Genomic DNA, 19,237 nt, shown 5'->3' with positions numbered 1-19,237 from the left:
GGGTTAAGGTTGGGTCAGGGTTGGGTTAGGGGTAATGCTCTGTGCTCGATCCCTCTCAGGTGGTGTCTGGGGAGTTCAGCGAGGACAGCGAGGCGTACAACTTCACGCTGCAGGCGGGCGACGAGCTGACGCTGATGGGCCAGGCCGAGATCCTGTGCGCCAAGACGGTGCGCGAGAAGTCCCGCTTCAACACCATCCTGCGGCGGCTGGGCCGGGGGGGCACCTTCAGCCGGCAGGTGAAGGGCAAGATGCCCTGCCTGATCTGCATGAACCACCGCACCAACGAGAGCATCAGCCTGCCCTTCCAGTGCCGCGGGCGCTTCAGCACGCGCAGCCCGCTGGAGCTGCAGATGCAGGACGGCGAGCACACCATCCGCAGCATCATCGAGAAGGTGCGCCTGCCCGTCAACGTCAGCGTGCCCAGCCGGCCCCCCCGCAACCCCTACGACCTGCACGTCATCCGCGAGGGACACCGCTACAAGCTGGTCAGCATCATCTCCAAGACCGTGGTGCTCTGCTGCATTCTGCGCAAGGAGGAAGTGGCGCCCTTCCACTTCCTGTTGCTGACGGACATGCCTCGCTTCCTCCTGCCGGAGGGGCTGCTGCGGGGCGACCCCGGGTTCGAGAAGACTGCGCTGGAGTGCGCCCTCTTGTGCCAGGAGCACTTCAACGCGGACGACTACTCCCGGGCGGTGCGGGAGGTGAAGACGGACCTGGCGGAGGAGTGCGGCAGCCCCCGCAGGGTGCGGCTGTGCCTGCAGGGCCTGGGTTCGGGGCCCCTGGGATACCCGCGGGACGAGCTGGCGCAGTCCTTCCAGCGGCTGTCGCTGTGCGTGTACAGCGGGACGCTGGCCCACGCCAACGGGGAGCCCCCCTCGCTGCTCCCCCACGGCTGCAGGGACTCCCTGGGGGAGCAGCACATCCTGCCCCACGAGCTGCTCACCCCCGCTGACGGGGGCGGGGTGGGGGGCGACCCCGAGCGGGAGTACATGACCCCCGACTGGGCCGAGGTGGAGTACCGGGACCCCGCCCCCGAGCAAGCCGAGATCCCGTACGAGGAGCTGTGGGCCAATCAGACGCCGGGGAGCTATGGCGAAGGCGGGGGCTTGGCCGGTGGGCTGGACTGTGGAGGAGGAGGGGGGGGGAAAGGAGAGCAGAGCCTCATCTCCTTCACCTCCTCCGGCACCTCCTTGGAGGCCACGCTGGGCCCCGCCCACATCGCCGTGGTGCAGATGGAGGCAGGAAGAGTGCCGACTCCGCCCCCTGTCCCGCCCAAATCAGAAGCTGTAAGTACCATTAGCCCCGCCCCCGCCCCGCCCAAATCAGAGCTGTAAGTACTCTTAGCCCCGCCCCCTGTCCCGCCCAAATCAGAGCTGTGAGTACCGTTAGCCCCGCCCCCTGCCCCGCCCAAATCAGAGCTGTAAGTACCGTTAGCCCCGCCCCCTGTCCTGCCCCCTGTCCCGCCCAAATCAGAGCTGTAAGTACCGTTAGCCCTGCCCCCCGTCCTGCCCCCTGTTCTGTCCAAATCAGAAGCTGTAAGTACTGTTGGCCCCACCCCCTGTCTTACCCAAGCTCTCTTTGTGAGTGTGTAAGTGTGTGTGTGTGTGTATGTGAATGTATGAGAGTGTGTGTGTGAGTATATGTGACAGTGTGTGTGTGTGTGTGTGCGAGTGTGTATGTATAAGTGTGTGTGTGTGTGTGTAAAGAGTGTGTTGTGCATTCACACAGGCCAGAGGGTGGTTTATGAGGCCTGTGTGATGCTGAATAATTGATACAGCACTGCTTTTACATTCCAGTCAGTGACCACAGAGTTCCTGGAACTCTGCTCTCTCACACACACACACACGCACGCACGCACGCACACACGCACACACGTGAATATGCGTGAATGCATATGTATGTGCGTGCGTGTTTGTGTGTGTTTGTTTTCCTGTAGATTGCTGGTGTGTATAAACCCAGCTTGTGGCAGTGTGCAGTGTGCAGAGGAGGTGGTGTGTATAAACCCAGCTTGTGGCAGTGTGCAGTGTGCAGAGGAGGTGATGTGTATAAACCCAGCTTGTGGCAGAGTGCAGTGTGCAGAGGAGGTGGTGTGTATAAACCCAGCTTGTGGCAGTGTGCAGTGTGCAGAGGAGGTGATGTGTATAAACCCAGCTTGTGGCAGTGTGCAGTGTGCAGAGGAGGTGATGTGTATAAACCCAGCTTGTGGAAGTGTGCAGTGTGCAGAGGAGGTGATGTGTATAAACCCAGCTTGTGGAAGTGTGCAGTGTGCAGTGTGCAGAGGAGGTGGTGTGTATAAACCCAGCTTGTGGCAGTGTGCAGTGTGCAGTGTGCAGAGGAGGTGGTGTTGATCTGAAGGGGCTGCTGGCGGTTGGCGGAGCATGTTGTGCGTTTGGCGGGGGGGGGGGGGCTGGGCGGGGGCCCGGCTGATGGGCCTCACTTTTACCCTGCAATTATCCTGTGACTCACATCCCCCCCCTCCCCCCACCCCCCTCCCCCCCCCCGCTTCTCCCAGACCTGCTATTATACTTCAGTACTACCCACTCCTGTATCCTACATCACCGCACACGCACACGCACACGGACACACACGCATGCACACGCACACGCTCACACGCACACACACGGACGCACACGGACGCACACGCATGCACATACACACACACACATGCACACGCATACACACACGCCTACACGCACACGCACACACGGACACACACACACACACTCTCACACGCATACACATGCACACACACACGCGCACACACACACACACTGTCATTTGTGATATATTACCTGCATTGTGTGAGTAAAGCTCATTTTAGAGGTCCCCTGTTGTACTGACATCTTTCCCTTTCCCTCCTTTACTCTGCCCATCCCTTTCTCCCTCTCCCTCTCTCTTTCTCTTCCTCTCTCATCCCTGCCTCTTCCTCCCCTCTCTCTCTTTCTCTTCCTCTCTCCTCCCTGCCTCTTCCTCCCCTCTCTCTTCCCCTCACTCTCTCTCCCTCTCTAGGTGAAGGAGGAGTGCCGGTTCCTCAATGCTCCCCCTGTCCCTCCCAGAGGAACCAAAGGGGGCCCCGCCCCCAGCCCTCCTGTCCCCCCCCGTTTCCCCAAGGTCCCGCCCCCAAAGCCTGGGCAGGGCCCCGCCTCCCACTGTCCCAGCCCGTCCCTGTCCTACTACTCATCCGGACTGCAGGATGTGTGAGTATTCTGATTGGCCCACAAGTACTGTCCTGATTGGCTCAATCGAAGCTAGTGCCCAAAAAAACTGTTTTCTGACAGTGACTTACTATTAGCACTTATAATTTTCACTATTAGCACTTGAAAAAGTTGTGTATAATTTATGTGGTGTGTTATCAGCCAGAAAATGATCCTAGTTTTCATATTATTTTTATTTTGGGCCCAGTATCTCTTAGTCTCTTGCCTGTGTCTTTCTTTAAGGGTCTCCCCTTTACTGCATGTAAGAGGAACTTCAAATAGCAACACAGCATGTCTCGCTTCCAAGGCCTTTTTTTTTTGGGGGGGGGGGGGGGGGGATTTAAGCTGGATATATTTCAGGGCATAGGTAGCCATTACAGATAACTCATCCCCCAGCACCCCCCTCCCCTCAGATCTCCTGGCTTGATGAGGTCAGTTTGCAAACAGGCGTCTTGTGACCTGGCACCTGGAGCAGAGTCAGCGGCCCTGTCGAACCCGTCATCCCCGGGACGGGCACAAAGGCCCCCATTCAGCACCCCTGTCCCGCTCCAAACCGGCCTCCTCACATACCAAACTGTTTTAATTGGCATTAGTGCTGTAAATGAGTTATTTCCCCTGCTACACACAGGAAACTGTGCACCCCCCCCCCCCCCACACACACACACACACGCACGCACGCACGCACGCACACACACACACACACACACCCACACACACACACACACACCTACACACACACACACGCACGCACGCACGCACGCACGCACACACACACACACACACACACACACACACACTCTGCCTGTCTGTCTGCCGGTGTGTGTCTATCTGCCTGTCTGTGTGTCTGTGTGTTTGTCTGTCTGTCGGTGTGTTTGTCTCATGTGTGTCTGTCTGCCTGTCTGTCTGTCTGATGTGTGTGTGTCTGTCTGCCTGTCTGATGTGTGTGTGTCTGTGTCATTTTGGTGGAATAAGGCTTGTTTATTATAGTGAAGAAACAGCTTCTTGGGTGGATGAATAGTTGAAGGGCTCATTGGGCTGGACTCACCATGTCTGTCCTGAATATTTGCTCACAGTTGAACGTCTGGCTTTGTCTTCCTGCACAAACAGCTCAGTGATCACCTAAATTATCTTGCCAAACTCATCTGTGTGAAGAAAAACGCTGGAAAACGCCGAACACTGTATTTAACTGTGAGTCAGAGCTCAGGATAGGATCTTCCATTTTACATTTGACTTACAGATCTAGTCTAAGTCACATCCGAGATAGATCCAGGCCAGGGAGGGGTTGTGTTATTAATGTGTTGTGTAAATTCCTCCTAAATGTGGGGTTTTGGGGGGGTTGTGTTATTAATGTGCAGTGTAAATTCCTCCTAAATGTGGGGTTTTGTTGCAGCTCTGGCACCCGCAGCGGAAGCTGCTCTCCGTCTCCGGACTCGTACTCCCTGTACTGTTACCCGTGCACCTGGGGGGACTGCAAGACGTCCGAATCCGCCCGTCCCCTGACTGGCACCAACGGGACCCCTGGGGGGCAGCCCGCCCAGGCGTCCTGGTCCGACCCGTGGTCCTACGCCGACGGGTCGCCCAGCGTGGCCAGCGGGCGCTCCACGCCACTCCTCAGCACAGACTCCGCCCACAAGAGCTACTACAGCTGCCCCAGACTCAAGCCCCCCCCCTCCCAGAAGCGCTTTGCCCCTTTTGGGGCACTGAACCCCTTCGCCAACCCCGGCTACTCCAGGAGCCCGTCCTCGTCCCCCGCAGAGTGGCAGGACCCCCCCGAATGCCGGAGATCCCCCTCGCTGTGCTCCGAGGCCTTCGAACCCTTCGACCCCAGCAGTGGGCTGAGCCTGTCTCCAGACAGCCCCGCCCCCGGCTCGGGGGACTGCCCTCACGAACAGCCAGGGATAGGGGAGGAGGGGGTCCCTGGGCCCCCCCCGGCCGCGCCCCCCCGGCCAGCTAAGCCATCAGGCTTTGAGGCTGAAAACATCCTGGTCCGCAGCCCCACCCCCTTGTCCCCTACCCCCCTGTGCCCCGCCCCCCTGTCGCCTACCCCCCTGTGCCCCGCCCCCTTGTCCCCTACCCCTCTGTCCCCCACCCCCCTGTGCCCCGCCCCCCTGTCCCCTGCTGCCGTTCGGGGTGCGGAGGGGGGTGTGACCCGGGTTTACCTCACGCAGGGGGTCATTGAGGCCCCTCCCACGGGCACGCCCACGCGGAGCAGCTCCGAGAGCTCGTCTGCCTCCTCGGGCGAGGCCCCGCCCCCCCAGCAGCCGCGGGCCAATGGGGAGCGGCCGGCCTGGCACCCGCCGTCAGACCTGTCCACGCTGTCGGTGGAGGAGGTGTCGCGCTGCCTGCGCTTCATCGGCCTGGCGGACGCCGTGCTGGCCTTCTTCGTGCGCGAGCGCATCGACGGCAGCATCTTCGTCCAGCTGACCGAGGAGATTCTGTCCGACGACTTCCACCTCACCAAGCTGCAGGTGAAGAAGATCATGCAGTTCATCAAAGGATGGCGGCCCAAAATCTGACCCCCCCAAGCCCCCCCAGGACTGCACTCCGGGTGTCTGGGGTTTCCCAGACGCTGGAAGAAGGGGAGGGCGGAACCATGGTAACAGAGGTGAAACCGTGGTAACAGAGGAGAGTCCCATGGAGTTTTTAATGAGGGGAGAGGGGACTCTCATCACCCTGTGAATGGCCTTCTGATCCACACTCACACACACACACACACACACGTGCAGACACACACTCACACACAGTCACACACGCGCACACGCACTCAGATCGGTCACAGATATGTCACTGTACTGTTGTTTTATTTTAGACACAGACCCTGTGTGGGCAGTCACCCATGTGCAGAGGCATCTGTATGTTACACGTATGTGCATCATGAAGGGTTTGGCACCGTGTGACAGAAGACCGACGGGTAGCCCTGTAAACGGCCTGTCCAGCGTGGGCAGTGGAACTCTTCTACTGGGACCAGAACATGCGTCTCAAACGCACCAGAAGAACAAAAAAAGAGTGAAAAGTGATACGTTGAAGAATATGGTACTGTATGTTTAACCCAGGCCCGTGATGTCATACCTGTGTGCCTGGACTCTGTGGATCATTTTAAATGTGCCTTGTGAAAGTTCCCCCTCCCCCCGCCCCCCAAACTACACCCAAAACAAAATAAGCGAAAGACACATGCTTACACCGAGACAGATTAGCTTTAGAAGTGAATGAGGTCAACACTGTGGGGAAAAGCACAAATCTCACTTTGATTTTTAGCCAATGTCTGCAGGTGTAACTCCAGTCCGGTAGGGGGCGCTGTGTCTGCAGGTGTAACTCCAGTCCTGTAGGGGGCGCTGTGTCTGCAGGTGTAACTCCAGTCCTGTAGGGGGCGCTGTGTCTGCAGGTGTAACTCCAGTCCTGGAGGGCCGCAGTGTCTGTGTTACGGCTCGGTCCCGCTACAGAAGGGCTGAATTCTGTTTAGTGTTTTTTGAAAGTTGCCTCCTTGAGTGTTTCTGACAGCTCCCCCCCACATCCCCCACCCCAACCCCCCGCTCCTCACTCCCGGTACGAACGCTCAAAACCTCTTCTGGGGCGAAATCATGAGACATTTTCCTCTCTTAAACGTGCACGGTGGGCGTCCTTGTGCTTGTGTGGGTGGAAACGCTTTGTGTTGTGCCTTCAGCCCCCCCACCCCCCCACCCCCCCGGCACATGCATCACAGTTCCTGGGAAGCTGCAGAATACTCGTGCATTCATCGCCTCTCAAAAACAGCCACTTGTGAAGCGGAGAGCCTCTTCCACAGCACAGGGGCTTCGAGTACAATCCCAAACTTGGGTTTTAAATTCTGTGCATACCCAATTTTGTTTATAAATCAAAAGAAAGAAAAAAAATAGTAACTTGTTAGTGTAGAACTTTTAAAGGGAAACCAAGCTGTCTTTTCTACATCAGTCAGACCAGGGCTGTAATTAAGTACGTTGTGTTAAGACTGTAATTTGAGTTTACTAATCACCGCTGTCTGCACACGCACAGCGGCCCGTTTGTCAGGCGCTGGGAAATTACAGCGTAATGCTGGGGTTTAACATCTCTGCTCCCTGAAGTTTGCGTGTATATTTATGGATCTTTCCCTCCCCCAAACCCTGTCCCTTCTGTAGAACATTATTGTTATTGAATAATATTTAACAACAATGGTAGCGTTATTTCAATTGTACTGAAATTTTATTTCTTGTATGATTTTAATCCTTATGGATTAGTAAAAAAGGAAAAAATAAATAGTGCAAAAAAACACTGAAAAAGAATTCTTGTTTATTTCACTTGCATGGGAAATTGTACAAAGTGTGATGTGATTTTTTTTGAGCTCATTCCTGTGTTTATTTCGATATCAAAATTCTTTTCACAGGTATGGATACCGTAAAGGAAACCAAAGCAGACATGGCCTTTCGTACACTAGTTTTGACGTTCAGCCAGCAGGAAACAGTCAGACGCAGCACCCATACGAGTCATCATGGCGATTACAGGAAGAAAAACAAATAAGTGCAAAAACCTGAATTCAGATGATGATTTGAGTCATTTAGATTCTAAGGCAACTTAGATTTGAGAAACTTACTGCAAGTACTTCAATATTAGGAAGACATTTAATACATACAATTAAATTTACATGCCCCAAACTCCCACATTCCCAGAGCTCCTGTTTGAAGGCCGAAGGCTGGTTTCCATTAGTGGCAGCGCGTTTCTACGGTGACGGCAGGTGGTCAGGTGGGCGGAGCTACTTGTGGAATTTCTTGCTGCCGTCCTTGGCGTGGTCCAGCAGCAGTTGGCACGGGGTGAACTGGTCCCCGTACACCTCCTCGAACCTCCGCATCTTCCCCACCAGCTTATCGGCACCAATGCTGTCCACGAATCGGAACGGACCTGTGGGGGGAGGAGGCGGGGTCAGACGGAGGCAGCCATCTTCTCAACCAAACGGTCCTTTTTCAAGCCGAGGCTCGATTCTAACGAACCCGTGACCCTCGTCCTGCGTTGGTTTAGCAGGGGAACCTCGAACCGCAGCACTGGGGCGCAGTGTGTGCTGGCTCTGTGCCTAAAACAACTTTAGCGCTTAACGTGCGTCACACTGACTGGCTAAATACTCCTCACTGAAGTCAGTCAGAGCCGGTTCATCTGTATGTGAAGTATTGAAAGCCTTCACAGACAGGCCTGTAGTGCGTTAGAGTGCCCCCTGCTGTACCAGCTCAGTCACTGCAGACAGACCACCACTGGCTGCATTATTGGGGCTCAAACCCACGCCCTCCAAGTCCCCGGTGTCTTGTGGGGTCTCACCTCCAAGGCAGGGGGGGAACCCCAGCCCAAACACCGCTCCGATGTCCCCCTCCACAGGGTTACCCAGAATGCCCTCCTGCAGACACAGCACCGCCTCGTTCACAAACCGGGACACCAGTCTGTACTGGACATCGGAGTCCGACGACCTGCAATAGAACCGCAAACAGCCAGTTAGGAGCCGTGTCCAACACAGGGGTCCTAGTCCCAGAGAGCCGCAGGGTCTGCTGGGGTCCCCAGCCCTGCGGCTCCCCAGGACCAGGCTGTCTGTACCAGACTCTCGCCTAAAAGCCCAAAATCGCCCCACCCATCTTACACTGCAGGGGGCGCTGTCATTCTGAACTTCTCCAGAATCTCCTCCGCTCCAGGGTTGGTGTTCTTCTCTTTGACCCCCGGCTCATAGATGTAGCAGCCCTTCCCAGACTTACGGCCTGTAGAAAAAAACCACAAACATAACGCCGGTTTTCAGAATGGGCATTATCCAAATAAACTCGGCTGCTGGCCGTTTGCAGAACTTTTTACATGTGAAGTATCTCATGGATCTGGCTTGTAACTCATGCACACACACACTCACTCGCTCTCATACTCTCACACACACGCGCTTCTCCACTAGGGGGAGCTCTTGGCACTAGTTGCTGAAAGTGGTGACATTTCTGGAGTGTCAGCCTGTGCTGCGTGTTGGCCTCTGCGTGACCTTCGTTTGAGTACTGCAGCGAGGCTGTGCAAGTGACTTCAGGCAAAGTCCCAGGGGGCCATGCAGGAGCTTTGCATCGATGACACGTGTCCTTCTAATGCAAAATGTTTTGTTTTGATAATCAGGCAGTTTTTGCCTAAAGAACTGGAGCTGCTTGGTCCTAAAACGCTGGAATGCTTATCTCCTCTGGGCAGGAGCTCAGACGGCTTTGGGCAGCAGTAAAACACCCATGTGACTGTTACTGATGGACAGCAGGTCAGTGATGTCATAGTCAGCGCTTAAACACCATGAACAAAACGCACAGCTTTCAAAACTCACTTTCCAAAGAGGACTGGACCCCCTGCTCAGAGTTCAGCTCTGCTCCAGGTTTAAACCCCTGAATCTGTTCGGCTCCGCACTCCAGGGTTTAAACCCCTGAATCCGTTCGGCTCCGCACTCCAGGGTTTAAACCCCTGAATCTGTTCGGCTCCGCACTCCAGGGTTTAAACCCCTGAATCTGTTCGGCTCTGCTCCAGGTTTTAAACCCCCGAATCTGTTCGGCTCTGCACGCCAGGGTTTAAACCCCTGAATCTGGTTGGCTCCGCGCTGCAGGGGTTTAAACCCCTGATGTTTTGGGTTTCTCTGGTATGCGAGCGAGGCCTTACCCTTGAACCCTCGGTCCACCATGGTCTTCAGCACCTCCACGTTCCCGCCGCCGAACCGCGAGCCGAAGGCCTTGCCCAGGTCCTCCGCTACGTGGGCGGCCACGTCGATGCCCACCTCATCCGCCAACGCCGCCGCGCCCACCGGGAAGCCGAAGCTGGTGGTGAGGGAGTCCAGCTTCTTAGGCCCCACCCCCTCCTGCCAAACGCACACGCGTACGCATGAACGCACACGCTACCGTACATGCATACACGCTAACACACACACACACACACTAACCCACACGCACGCACATGCTAACACACACACGCACACACCAACCCACATGCGCAAAGCTAACATACTACCATACACGTTACCATGCATGTGTACATGCTAACACACACACGTACACACTAACACACACGTACACGCTAGCTAACACACACACTAACCCACATGCGCGCACATGCTAACACACACACCTTACCGTACATGCACACGCGCGCACACACTAAGACACTACCATACATGCGCACACACAGGCACACGCTCAAGTAAACTCACCTGCAGGACTCGCACTGCTTCAGCCAACATAGGAGCTAAACACCTGGTGGTGTAGAACCCGGGACCGTCCTGGGTGGGGGGGGGGGGGGGGGGGTTAGGATGTGTGCTGAACATCTCAGCCAGATGTTCAGCACACATTTCAACACACCTCCAAACTCAAACAGCCAATCGCAGCACTCCACAGCTAGACCTGAACAATAAGACACACCTCCAAACTAAAACAACCAATCACATCGCTCCACAGCTAGAGCCCACAGGACTGGATGAGCACAGCTGCGTTTGGGTCTCTGACAGTGTGAAGTGTTTCTGGGGGTTGTGACCCCCTCGCTGGTAACTGGGGGTGTTCAGAGTGTGAGAACTGACCCCGACCACCACGATGACCTTGCCCTGCTTCAGGCCCACGGCCACCGCAGCCGCGGTGGTGTCCCGAGACGTCTTATCGGTGGTGATGATCTCCAGCAGCTGCATCTTGTCCACCGGAGAGAAGTAGTGCATTCCGATAACCTGGAGAGGAGCAGAACAGCCAATCATTAACCAGTCTTACACTGTCAGCCCCGCCCCCTTCCCATTCCCGCACCAATCAGAGTGACTCGCCTTCTCTGGCCTCTGGCTGGCGGCAGCGATGTCTTTGATTGGCAGAGCGGACGTGTTGGTGGCGAATATGCAGTGTGGGGGGATGACCTGTAGGGGGGGAAATAGACATCAGCTTCACAGTCCAGTACTGCACTCTTACACAAGCTGTGTGTGTGTGTGTGTGTGTGTGTGAGACAGAGAGTGTGCCTTCGCTACTCCTATAGGCTGCGAGGTGCGGAGGCGGAGAGGTGGATTGTGGGTATTAATGCGGTCAGCTCACCGCCTCCACTTCCTTCAGGACGCGGTGCTTGATGGCGAGGTCCTCGAACACGGCCTCGATCACCATGTCCACTTTCCCGAACCCGGCGTAGTCCAGCTGACCCGTCAGGTTGGACAGGATGCTGTCCCTCTCAAAAGAGGTGATGTTCCGCTTCTTGGTCTTATCGTTCAGACTGGGGAAGTAAAACCGCCATAAACACACAGCATCTAAACCACTCTGAATCAAAATTATTACAAAACAACCAAAAGAAAACAAATACCTATTTTATTCGTTTTAAATTTTAATTTGGTTAGTTTTATCCCAAAAGTAACAGGATAAAAGTACTGCCCACTATGCCCTGGGTGTTGATCAATAGGTGGTGCTTTACACAGTTGCAACCAATTAGAGGCCATGACTGGGCCACCAATCAGAAGTACGCATCCACTACATGTATTCATATTTATCTCATGTCTTAATGATCTTAAAACGAGACTGCGGAGTCTTTAAAATGTGCAGCAGGCTAATCCCTACAGTGCCCTCTGGTGGCAGACTGTGGTACTGGCGCTGGACAGACCCTTTGAAGACCTGCTGCTGGCCTCTGTTCAGTCCCTCCACAGTGGTGTCCTTCAGGATGGTGTTAATGCCCTTATCCACCGTCACCTGGGCGACGCCCGCCCCCATCAGACCCGCCCCCAAGATGGCCAGATTCCTGAAAACGTAAATAAAGAAATAAATACACACATAAATACACACATACACACAGAGAAGAGCACCACTTCTGATCAATTCAAGTGCCAGTGTCAAAGTGTTCAGACCTTCTGTTCAGGGAGCAGGAAAAGGAGGTGTTAAGTGACCAGCCCTGCAGTTTGAATGTGTGTGTGTGTGTGAGAGAGTGCTCATCCTCCATTACTTACTTCACCTCCCTCTCTGGAACCCCAAAGCGGTTCTTCTTGCAGATCACCTGACCGTGATACAGACCAATCAGAGCCTGGGATTCAGGGCTCATCGCCAGCTTCCCAAAATTCTGTGGAGATACACAGATACATACATATATACACATATATATATATATATACACACACACACACACACACACATACACACACACCCCCTTCTGAACTCTGATGCAAAAGTAAGCCACTAACTGTTTCCCAGGAGAGTAACTCACCTGCGATTCAGCCAGGTAGCCAGACTCTGCCCCCTGCTCTAGCCCCGCCTTCACACACTGCAGGAGAAAAGATCATGTGACCCGTGACTAGCCAATAACACACTGCAGGAGAAAAGACCATGTGACCCGTGACTAGCCAGTAACACACCGTGGGAGAAAAGACCATGTGACCCGTGACTAGCAAATAACACACAGCGGGAAAAGACCATTTGAAACTTCACGAGCCAGTAAAACAGCCTTTCTTTTTATTATTTCTTTTCAACCATTTTTAAATCACAAATTGCCGGTCCTGTTGGGTTTAGCCACACCCCCTGGGTTTAGCCACACCCCCGCTCACTCACCTCGATGATCTTGAGGGGCGCGGGGTACAGGCCCTTGGACTGTTTCATCACTTTACCCGTCACCGTCTTATAGATCTGCTGCCGCACAAACGGGATCCCCATCACATAATCCTGCACCTCTGCAGAGAGAAGCAGGGAGGCACCAGAGTCAGAGACAGAGTCCCTACAGAGTCAGAGAGTCAGAGACAGAGTCCCTACAGAGTCACAGAGTCAGAGACAGAGTCCCTACAGAGTCACAGAGTCAGAGACAGAGTCCCTACAGAGTCACAGTCCCTACAGAGTCACAGAGTCAGAGACAGAGTCCCTACAGAGTCAGAGTCCCTACAGAGTCACAGAGTCAGAGTCAAAGTCACTACAGAGTCAGAGTCCCTACAGAGTCACAGAGTCAGAGACAGAGTCCCTACAGAGTCACAGAGTCAGAGACAGAGTCCCTACAGAGTCAGAGTCAAAGTCACTACAGAGTCACAGAGTCAGAGACAGAGTCCCTACAGAGTCACAGTCCCTACAGAGTCACAGAGTCAGAGACAGAGTCCCTACAGAGTCACAGTCCCTACAGAGTCACAGAGTCAGAGACAGAGTCCCTACAGAGTCACAGAGTCAGAGTCCCTACAGAGTCACAGAGTCACTACAGAGTCAGAGTCAAAGTCCCTACAGAGTCACAGAGTCAGAGTCAGAGTCACTACAGAGTCAGAGACAGAGTCCCTACAGAGTCAGAGTCGATGCTGATAACTGCATTGTTACATATCACAGACAGTTAGACCAGATATTCCACTAGATAACCATGTACAGTTAGTCTACAAAATGACAGGTAATTTTTCAAAAAATCCTAATATTAAATAATTCTGCAACATGACTGGAGATATCCAGCTCAGCTGCTCTTCACATTTCCCCTCCACTTGCGCTATAAATTATAAGTTATGGGTCCCACTCCCAACACCTTCCCCGATCCCCGCCCGCCCCCCAACATGAGAACAACTCACTCTCCATCATGCCTTTCTTTTTGCTCAGTTTGATTTTCTTGTTGGCGATGTCTCTGGCGTAACCCACAGCAACCTCTTCCAGATAGTCAATGGTTCGTTCCTCCGGGCTTTTCAAACCTGGGCCTTAGAAAGGAAAAGGAAACGCACGTCACTCCCCCTCCTGGGGCCCAACGCTTTTAAACACACACCCATTCACTCTCATTCCTGCGTCATCCTTCAGGAGACAGTAAATCCAGTCATGCTGGCTGTGGTCGGCAGACATGCACATGATGCTCCACATTAGCGAGACTGCTGAACGAGCACAGTCTTACACAGCGGGAGTACGAGCGCAGTCTTACCCAGCGGGAGTACGAGCGCAGTCTTACCCAGCGGGTACGAGCGCAGTCTTACCCAGCGGGTACGAGCGCAGTCTTACCCAGCGGGTCCACCAGCTGGTGCACCAGGCCCATCTTCTTGGCTTTGTCAGCCCGAATGTTTCTGCCGGTCAACATCATGTCAAAGGCACTGGGGATGCCCACCTGTGTTAAAAACACACACACATACACACACCCATTACAGACACAAACGAACATTACACACCAACCCACACACATGCATGCACACACACACACACACAAATGCACATTACGCACACCCACACACACGCATGCGCACACACACACACGCACACCAGGAAAGGGGCTTTAATCCGCTGCAGTGAGGACATTAAATTCATCCAGAAGAGTTAATGTTTGGGGAAAGTTGGCATGTGTAGGCGAAGCCTGTGAGTTTAGGGCGGAGCCTGTGTGTTTTGGGTGGAGCCTGTGTGTTTTGGGTGGAGCCTGTGTGTTTAGGGCGGAGCCCGTGTGTTTAGGGTGGAGCCTGTGAGTTTAGGGCGGAGCCCGTGTGTTTGGGGTGGAGCCTGTGAGTTTTGGGTGGAGCCCATGTGCTTTGGGTGGAGCCTGTGAGTTTAGGGCGGAGCCCTTGTGTTTGGGTGGAGCTGGCATGCGTAGGCGGAGCCTGTGCGTTGGCATGGCGATACTGACCATTTTGGGCAGCCGCTGTGTCCCGCCGGCCCCGGGTAGCAGGCCCAGCATGACCTCGGGCGTGCCCAGAACCGTCTTCTTGCTCTTGGTGGCCACTCTGTACTGGCAGGCGATGGCAAACTGGGACACACAGCACACAACATCAGTAACCGCTCACTGCACCCCATCTGGTGGCTAAATAAAGGTACTGCAGCTCCATGGGGTGGGGGGTAACATCAAAATGGAGAAATCTAAACCCTGTCCTGTATGACCAAACTCCAGCAGCTTGATTTAAGGTGGTATGAGCAGAATAATTTAAGGTGGCTTGCAGTCATTAAAAAGATTCTGTTCCCTCAAGCACAGCAAAGGATGGCTTTTGCTTTTTGCTTCAGTGTAAGGAGCCACATTAAAGATCAGCTTAACTGCAATACTGTAGTAGAGCTGTAGCTCTACTACTCATAACTATGAAACAGTGGATGATTATGGGGAGGGGGAGCACACCCACCTCCAGCCCCCCTCCCAGGCAGGACCCATTGATGGCGGCTACAATAGGAATGGGCGACTTCTCGATCTTCTCAAACATCTTCTGCCCCTCCTGAGACAGGCTGGTCACCTCCGCATCGCTCCTACAGGCCTGGATCATGCTGTAGAGAGAGAGGAACTTTACTCAAACACAAACACCACTCTCACAGGCGAGAGGAACTTTACTCAAACACCACTCTCACACTCTCACACTCTCACACTCTCACACTCTCACACTCTCACACTCTCACACTCTCACACTCTCGGATCATGCTGTAGACAGAGCAGGACGTGACATCATGCCGCGCTGATGCATTCTGGGAGGCGGGACTCACTTGATGTCGGCCCCGGCGATGAAGCAGCCAGGTTTGGAGGAGATGAGCACGGCGCTCTTCACCGCCTCGTTGGCCCAGATCTCATTCATCACCTCCGTCATCTCCGCCTGCATCTGTACGGACAGCGTGTTCACCTGCAGGCATGGAGCACAGGGCCGTCACACACGCACAGGCGCGGTCACACACACACACACGGTCACATGCAGTACCAACATGCCATTTAATGCCATGCCAACTTAATGATAATAATAGCAATATACACAGTTCCTGCTTCACTTTATAAATGACAAGGGACGTATACAGGATATGCCTGATGCAGTCTGCATGAGCAATGAAGCAGGAAAGACCTTTGAGGTTGGGTCATTGATCCGAACAACTGCCACATCGTCCTTGACTTCATAGTTGACGTGGGTTCGCGCTATATCAGGAAAGAGAGAATGAGAAAGGGACTGAAATAAAGCAACAAATAAACAGGAAAACGGAGAGACAGAAGAGCGAGAGTACTTACCCAACATCGCAGGAGACACTGTGAGGTTCCGGCATGTGTGGCCTGAAAGGAAGGAAAGGAATAAAAGAGTAAAAGTGATTAAATCTGAGCTTAATCACATCCATCCTGCTCATGGAGAACACTACAGCGATGGAACAGAAGCACCAGGCCAAGCGGACTGTAGGCCAAACATACTCGCTCTAGAGTACCCGGGGCGACATAGCTCAGGAGGTAAGACCGATTGTCTGGCAGTCGGAGGGTTGCCGGTTCAAACCCCGCCCTGGGCGTGTCGAAGTGTCCTTGAGCAAGACACCTAATCCCTAACTGTTCTGGCGAATGAGAGGCATCAATTGTAAAGCGCTTTGGATAAAAGCGCTATATAAATGCAGTCCATTTACCATCCAGTTACCCCTAAGACTCACACAAGGCATGACTAATCACCACAGATGAGAAAGATCAGAGCCGTGTGGTACTGTGGCTGTGAAGACAGAACAGATTTATACAGGGCTGCAGGTTCAAATCAGAGATGAGACCCTGTAGTGGGCATTTCAGAGCACGGTACTTCAGGGGAATGACTTCAGTAAACAAGCAGCTGTGCAAGTGGATAAGATGTAAGTAAATAAAATACAGAGCTGGACAAGGGTATCAGCTACACGGCTAAATGTGGCTAAATAAATGCTGTTATGTTAGCCCATTACTTTAGTCTGGGTATTATGTGCAGGGAAACCCAGACGCTCAGATTGTGTGGTCAGACGCTCAGATTGTGTGGTCAGATGCATAGACTGTGTGGTCAGACGCACACAAATTGTGTGGCTACAGTCTCTTCCCGAGCATTCTGTTCCAGTAGCATAAGGACCTGTGACCTTTGGCCAGCATTCTTGCCTGGTTAGACTAAGACAGGTCTGTGACCTCTCTCCTACTTCTCACTCATCCTGATAACACAAGCCCTGTGTGCCACAAGCAATACAGACAGGAACAGCACAGAAATCTCATACTTCACATTTGGGCTTGTACCATATTTGAAAAATGGCAGACCTCCATAATTATGCTTATGTGAGTATGGTTTAGAACTTGGCCCGGAACACCAAGTTTAGCCAGCATGTGTACTATGAACGCAGCCACAGCTCTCTGTGGTGGAATTTTAGTCCAGTAGGTGGCGACTTTCTGTTGAGTCCATCAAGAAACAATGCCCCTGAGTTATGATGGGGACACTGTGTGACAGGTGGTGCCAGAGAGAAACTGCACAGGGCCTCACACACTGTTCAACTGCACAAATACATTATAAACATGCAAATATGAAATCTGTTTAGCAGGAAACAGACCTTTGGCTGAACTGTGCGTAATTAATATAGAACCAGAAGGTCTTGGTAGGATCACCAGTGCAAGCTATTTGTAAAGATCACAAAACATGGCTACTTAGCCCACTGAATGCACTGATTATCAACGCACTTCTATCAAAACATGTACAATTAAGTATAGCTGAATATGCTTTCATGGATTGCCATTATATTATGATCTAGTTCATGAAGAAGAAAAATAAATTCTGTAAACGTGAGCTTTTGGATGCATATGACCTTTGACCTCTGTCTGTTGGAATGGAATGACAAGACTCAGAATGATGTTCTGTTGTCCACTGAGCCCAAGATTAACCAAAACACCCAAATAAGCTTTATTTTTTCCAGGTTTTTGCTCTTCCAGGGTAAAATGTAGCCCAATATGACCAGACAACATCTGAAATGCACACACTATACATGGATGTTATGCTGATAACACACATAACCAAAGGACTAACATCTTCACTGAACTCAGATAAACATAGCAACGGTACTTACACGGCCATAATCAAGGTTTGCACCCTTGACAGAGATTTCAGCAGATACTTCCCTGTATAATCAATCCCCAGCCTTCTCCCTTCCCTAGTTTCACCTTAATATCTGCCCATCATCTGTAAATACGAAAGTACTACTTGCTGCAAGTACAATTCTACTGATGTATAGAGTGAGATTCTGACTTCTGGAGTAATGGTGTCTGGGGTATTAACATTATATAAACACAACCTTGTCTTAACTGTTAAATTGCGTTGGGAAAAGACACCACGTATACACGTACAGTCCAGATACCACCACGAGACGGTGAGCATTTAAATCCACTGACCTTCCTGAAGGGCAGACTATCTGGGAGCCCTCTGACGACCTTAATTAACACTAAACCGAGTTAATCTAGATTTAACTAAATCTAGCCTAAGTAGCGGAACGCGAGCACAAAAAAACAAAAACAAACAAAAAAAGTCAAGGCTACATAGAGCTCCACTAGCAAAATAAACATTAGCTAGTGAGCTAAAACGTATTGGCTACACCTTGACCAATGCCACTCAAATAGGAGCAGACTGTTCATTACAATGTTACACAGCAGCTGTAAACCAACCCCAATTCATGCGGGCGACAGTCGATGTTAGCTATACAGCGTTCTGACAGTTTCTTACATGGTACTACAATGGACAGTTCGCTTGCTAGCCAGGTAAATGATGTTACTGCTAAGCTATTCACATAATATTACTGCTAGCCAACCCAGATAGCTGGCCATAGTTCTTAATGATTGTTACGAAAAATCTTTAAACACAGAAAAAATGTTCTTCCTAAGTTCATCAAGTTCTCATCGATACATTAGACAACTTGTTAGCTTGTTGGACTACGGTAACCAAACAAGTCTCGTTTAAGCATACAATTAGCAGGTTGTTAAGTCACTCTTAAAATACACTTTTCAGCCACAGCTAACAATCGAGTCCACAAGCGAATCAGAGTTAACAAAGGCTAATCAGATTGCCAAAAGTAACAAGCTAATGAGCTAGGTAGCTATCTGGGTGAAAGGTCACTCAGCCAACACCAGTGACAGGACAGATAGCTACCTATGTTGCCAATACGAGCAGCTTTAACAATTAGCAATAAGCAAAAATCATTTTAGAGTTCCCCCACACTTCTACCCCATAGTCTCTGCAGTTACCTGTAAACAGAGTGTATCTGCTCTTGGCGAATCTGGAGAGAATGCCCGCCGCACGTACACCAGCCATCTTACACAGAGGAGGTTAGAATGAAAGCATGCAAAACCGGGATGAGGACCTTTATGTCTGCAAGATACCCGAAAAATAGCCTTAAAGGAAACAGGTCAATAATATTCTGAATTAGAAAACTCGATGAAAATCC

The 19,237-nt window shown here is 52.3% G+C and overlaps 2 protein-coding genes across 2 annotated transcripts in view; one reads left to right on the top strand and one right to left on the bottom strand.

The window, feature by feature from the left end:
* The window catches only part of gareml (GRB2 associated, regulator of MAPK1-like), a 30,730-nt gene extending 23,273 nt beyond the window's left edge, over positions 1–7,457 (top strand). Inside the window, exons 4-7 of the mRNA XM_035423455.1 lie at positions 60–1,286; positions 3,010–3,197; positions 4,585–5,053; positions 5,375–7,457. Of these exons, the coding sequence (XP_035279346.1) occupies positions 60–1,286; positions 3,010–3,197; positions 4,585–5,053; positions 5,375–5,710 (2,220 nt within the window). The 3' untranslated portion in view covers positions 5,711–7,457. The remainder of the gene's footprint in view (positions 1–59; positions 1,287–3,009; positions 3,198–4,584; positions 5,054–5,374) is intronic.
* A 1-nt stretch (position 7,458) lies between these two features.
* hadhaa (hydroxyacyl-CoA dehydrogenase trifunctional multienzyme complex subunit alpha a) lies at positions 7,459–19,170 on the bottom strand. Its single transcript, XM_035423450.1, has 20 exons — positions 19,038–19,170; positions 16,059–16,100; positions 15,898–15,968; positions 15,551–15,684; positions 15,199–15,337; positions 14,715–14,834; positions 14,105–14,207; positions 13,690–13,812; positions 12,710–12,828; positions 12,369–12,425; positions 12,115–12,224; positions 11,775–11,909; positions 11,222–11,393; positions 10,963–11,049; positions 10,732–10,872; positions 10,369–10,437; positions 9,825–10,020; positions 8,803–8,917; positions 8,490–8,635; positions 7,459–8,081 (listed from the first exon to the last, which is right to left on the bottom strand). The coding sequence occupies exons 1-20, from the start codon at positions 19,102–19,104 to the stop codon at positions 7,936–7,938; spliced, it is 2,292 nt and encodes a 763-aa protein (XP_035279341.1). The 5' UTR covers positions 19,105–19,170; the 3' UTR covers positions 7,459–7,935.
* Between the last annotated feature and the right edge of the window lie 67 nt (positions 19,171–19,237).

The sequence above is a fragment of the Anguilla anguilla genome, chromosome 6 (assembly GCF_013347855.1).
Source record: "Anguilla anguilla isolate fAngAng1 chromosome 6, fAngAng1.pri, whole genome shotgun sequence".
NCBI classification, from domain to species: Eukaryota; Metazoa; Chordata; class Actinopteri; order Anguilliformes; family Anguillidae; genus Anguilla; species Anguilla anguilla.
The sequence above is the reverse complement of the archived record's forward strand: the minus strand, read 5'-3'. Positions and strand labels throughout refer to the sequence as shown.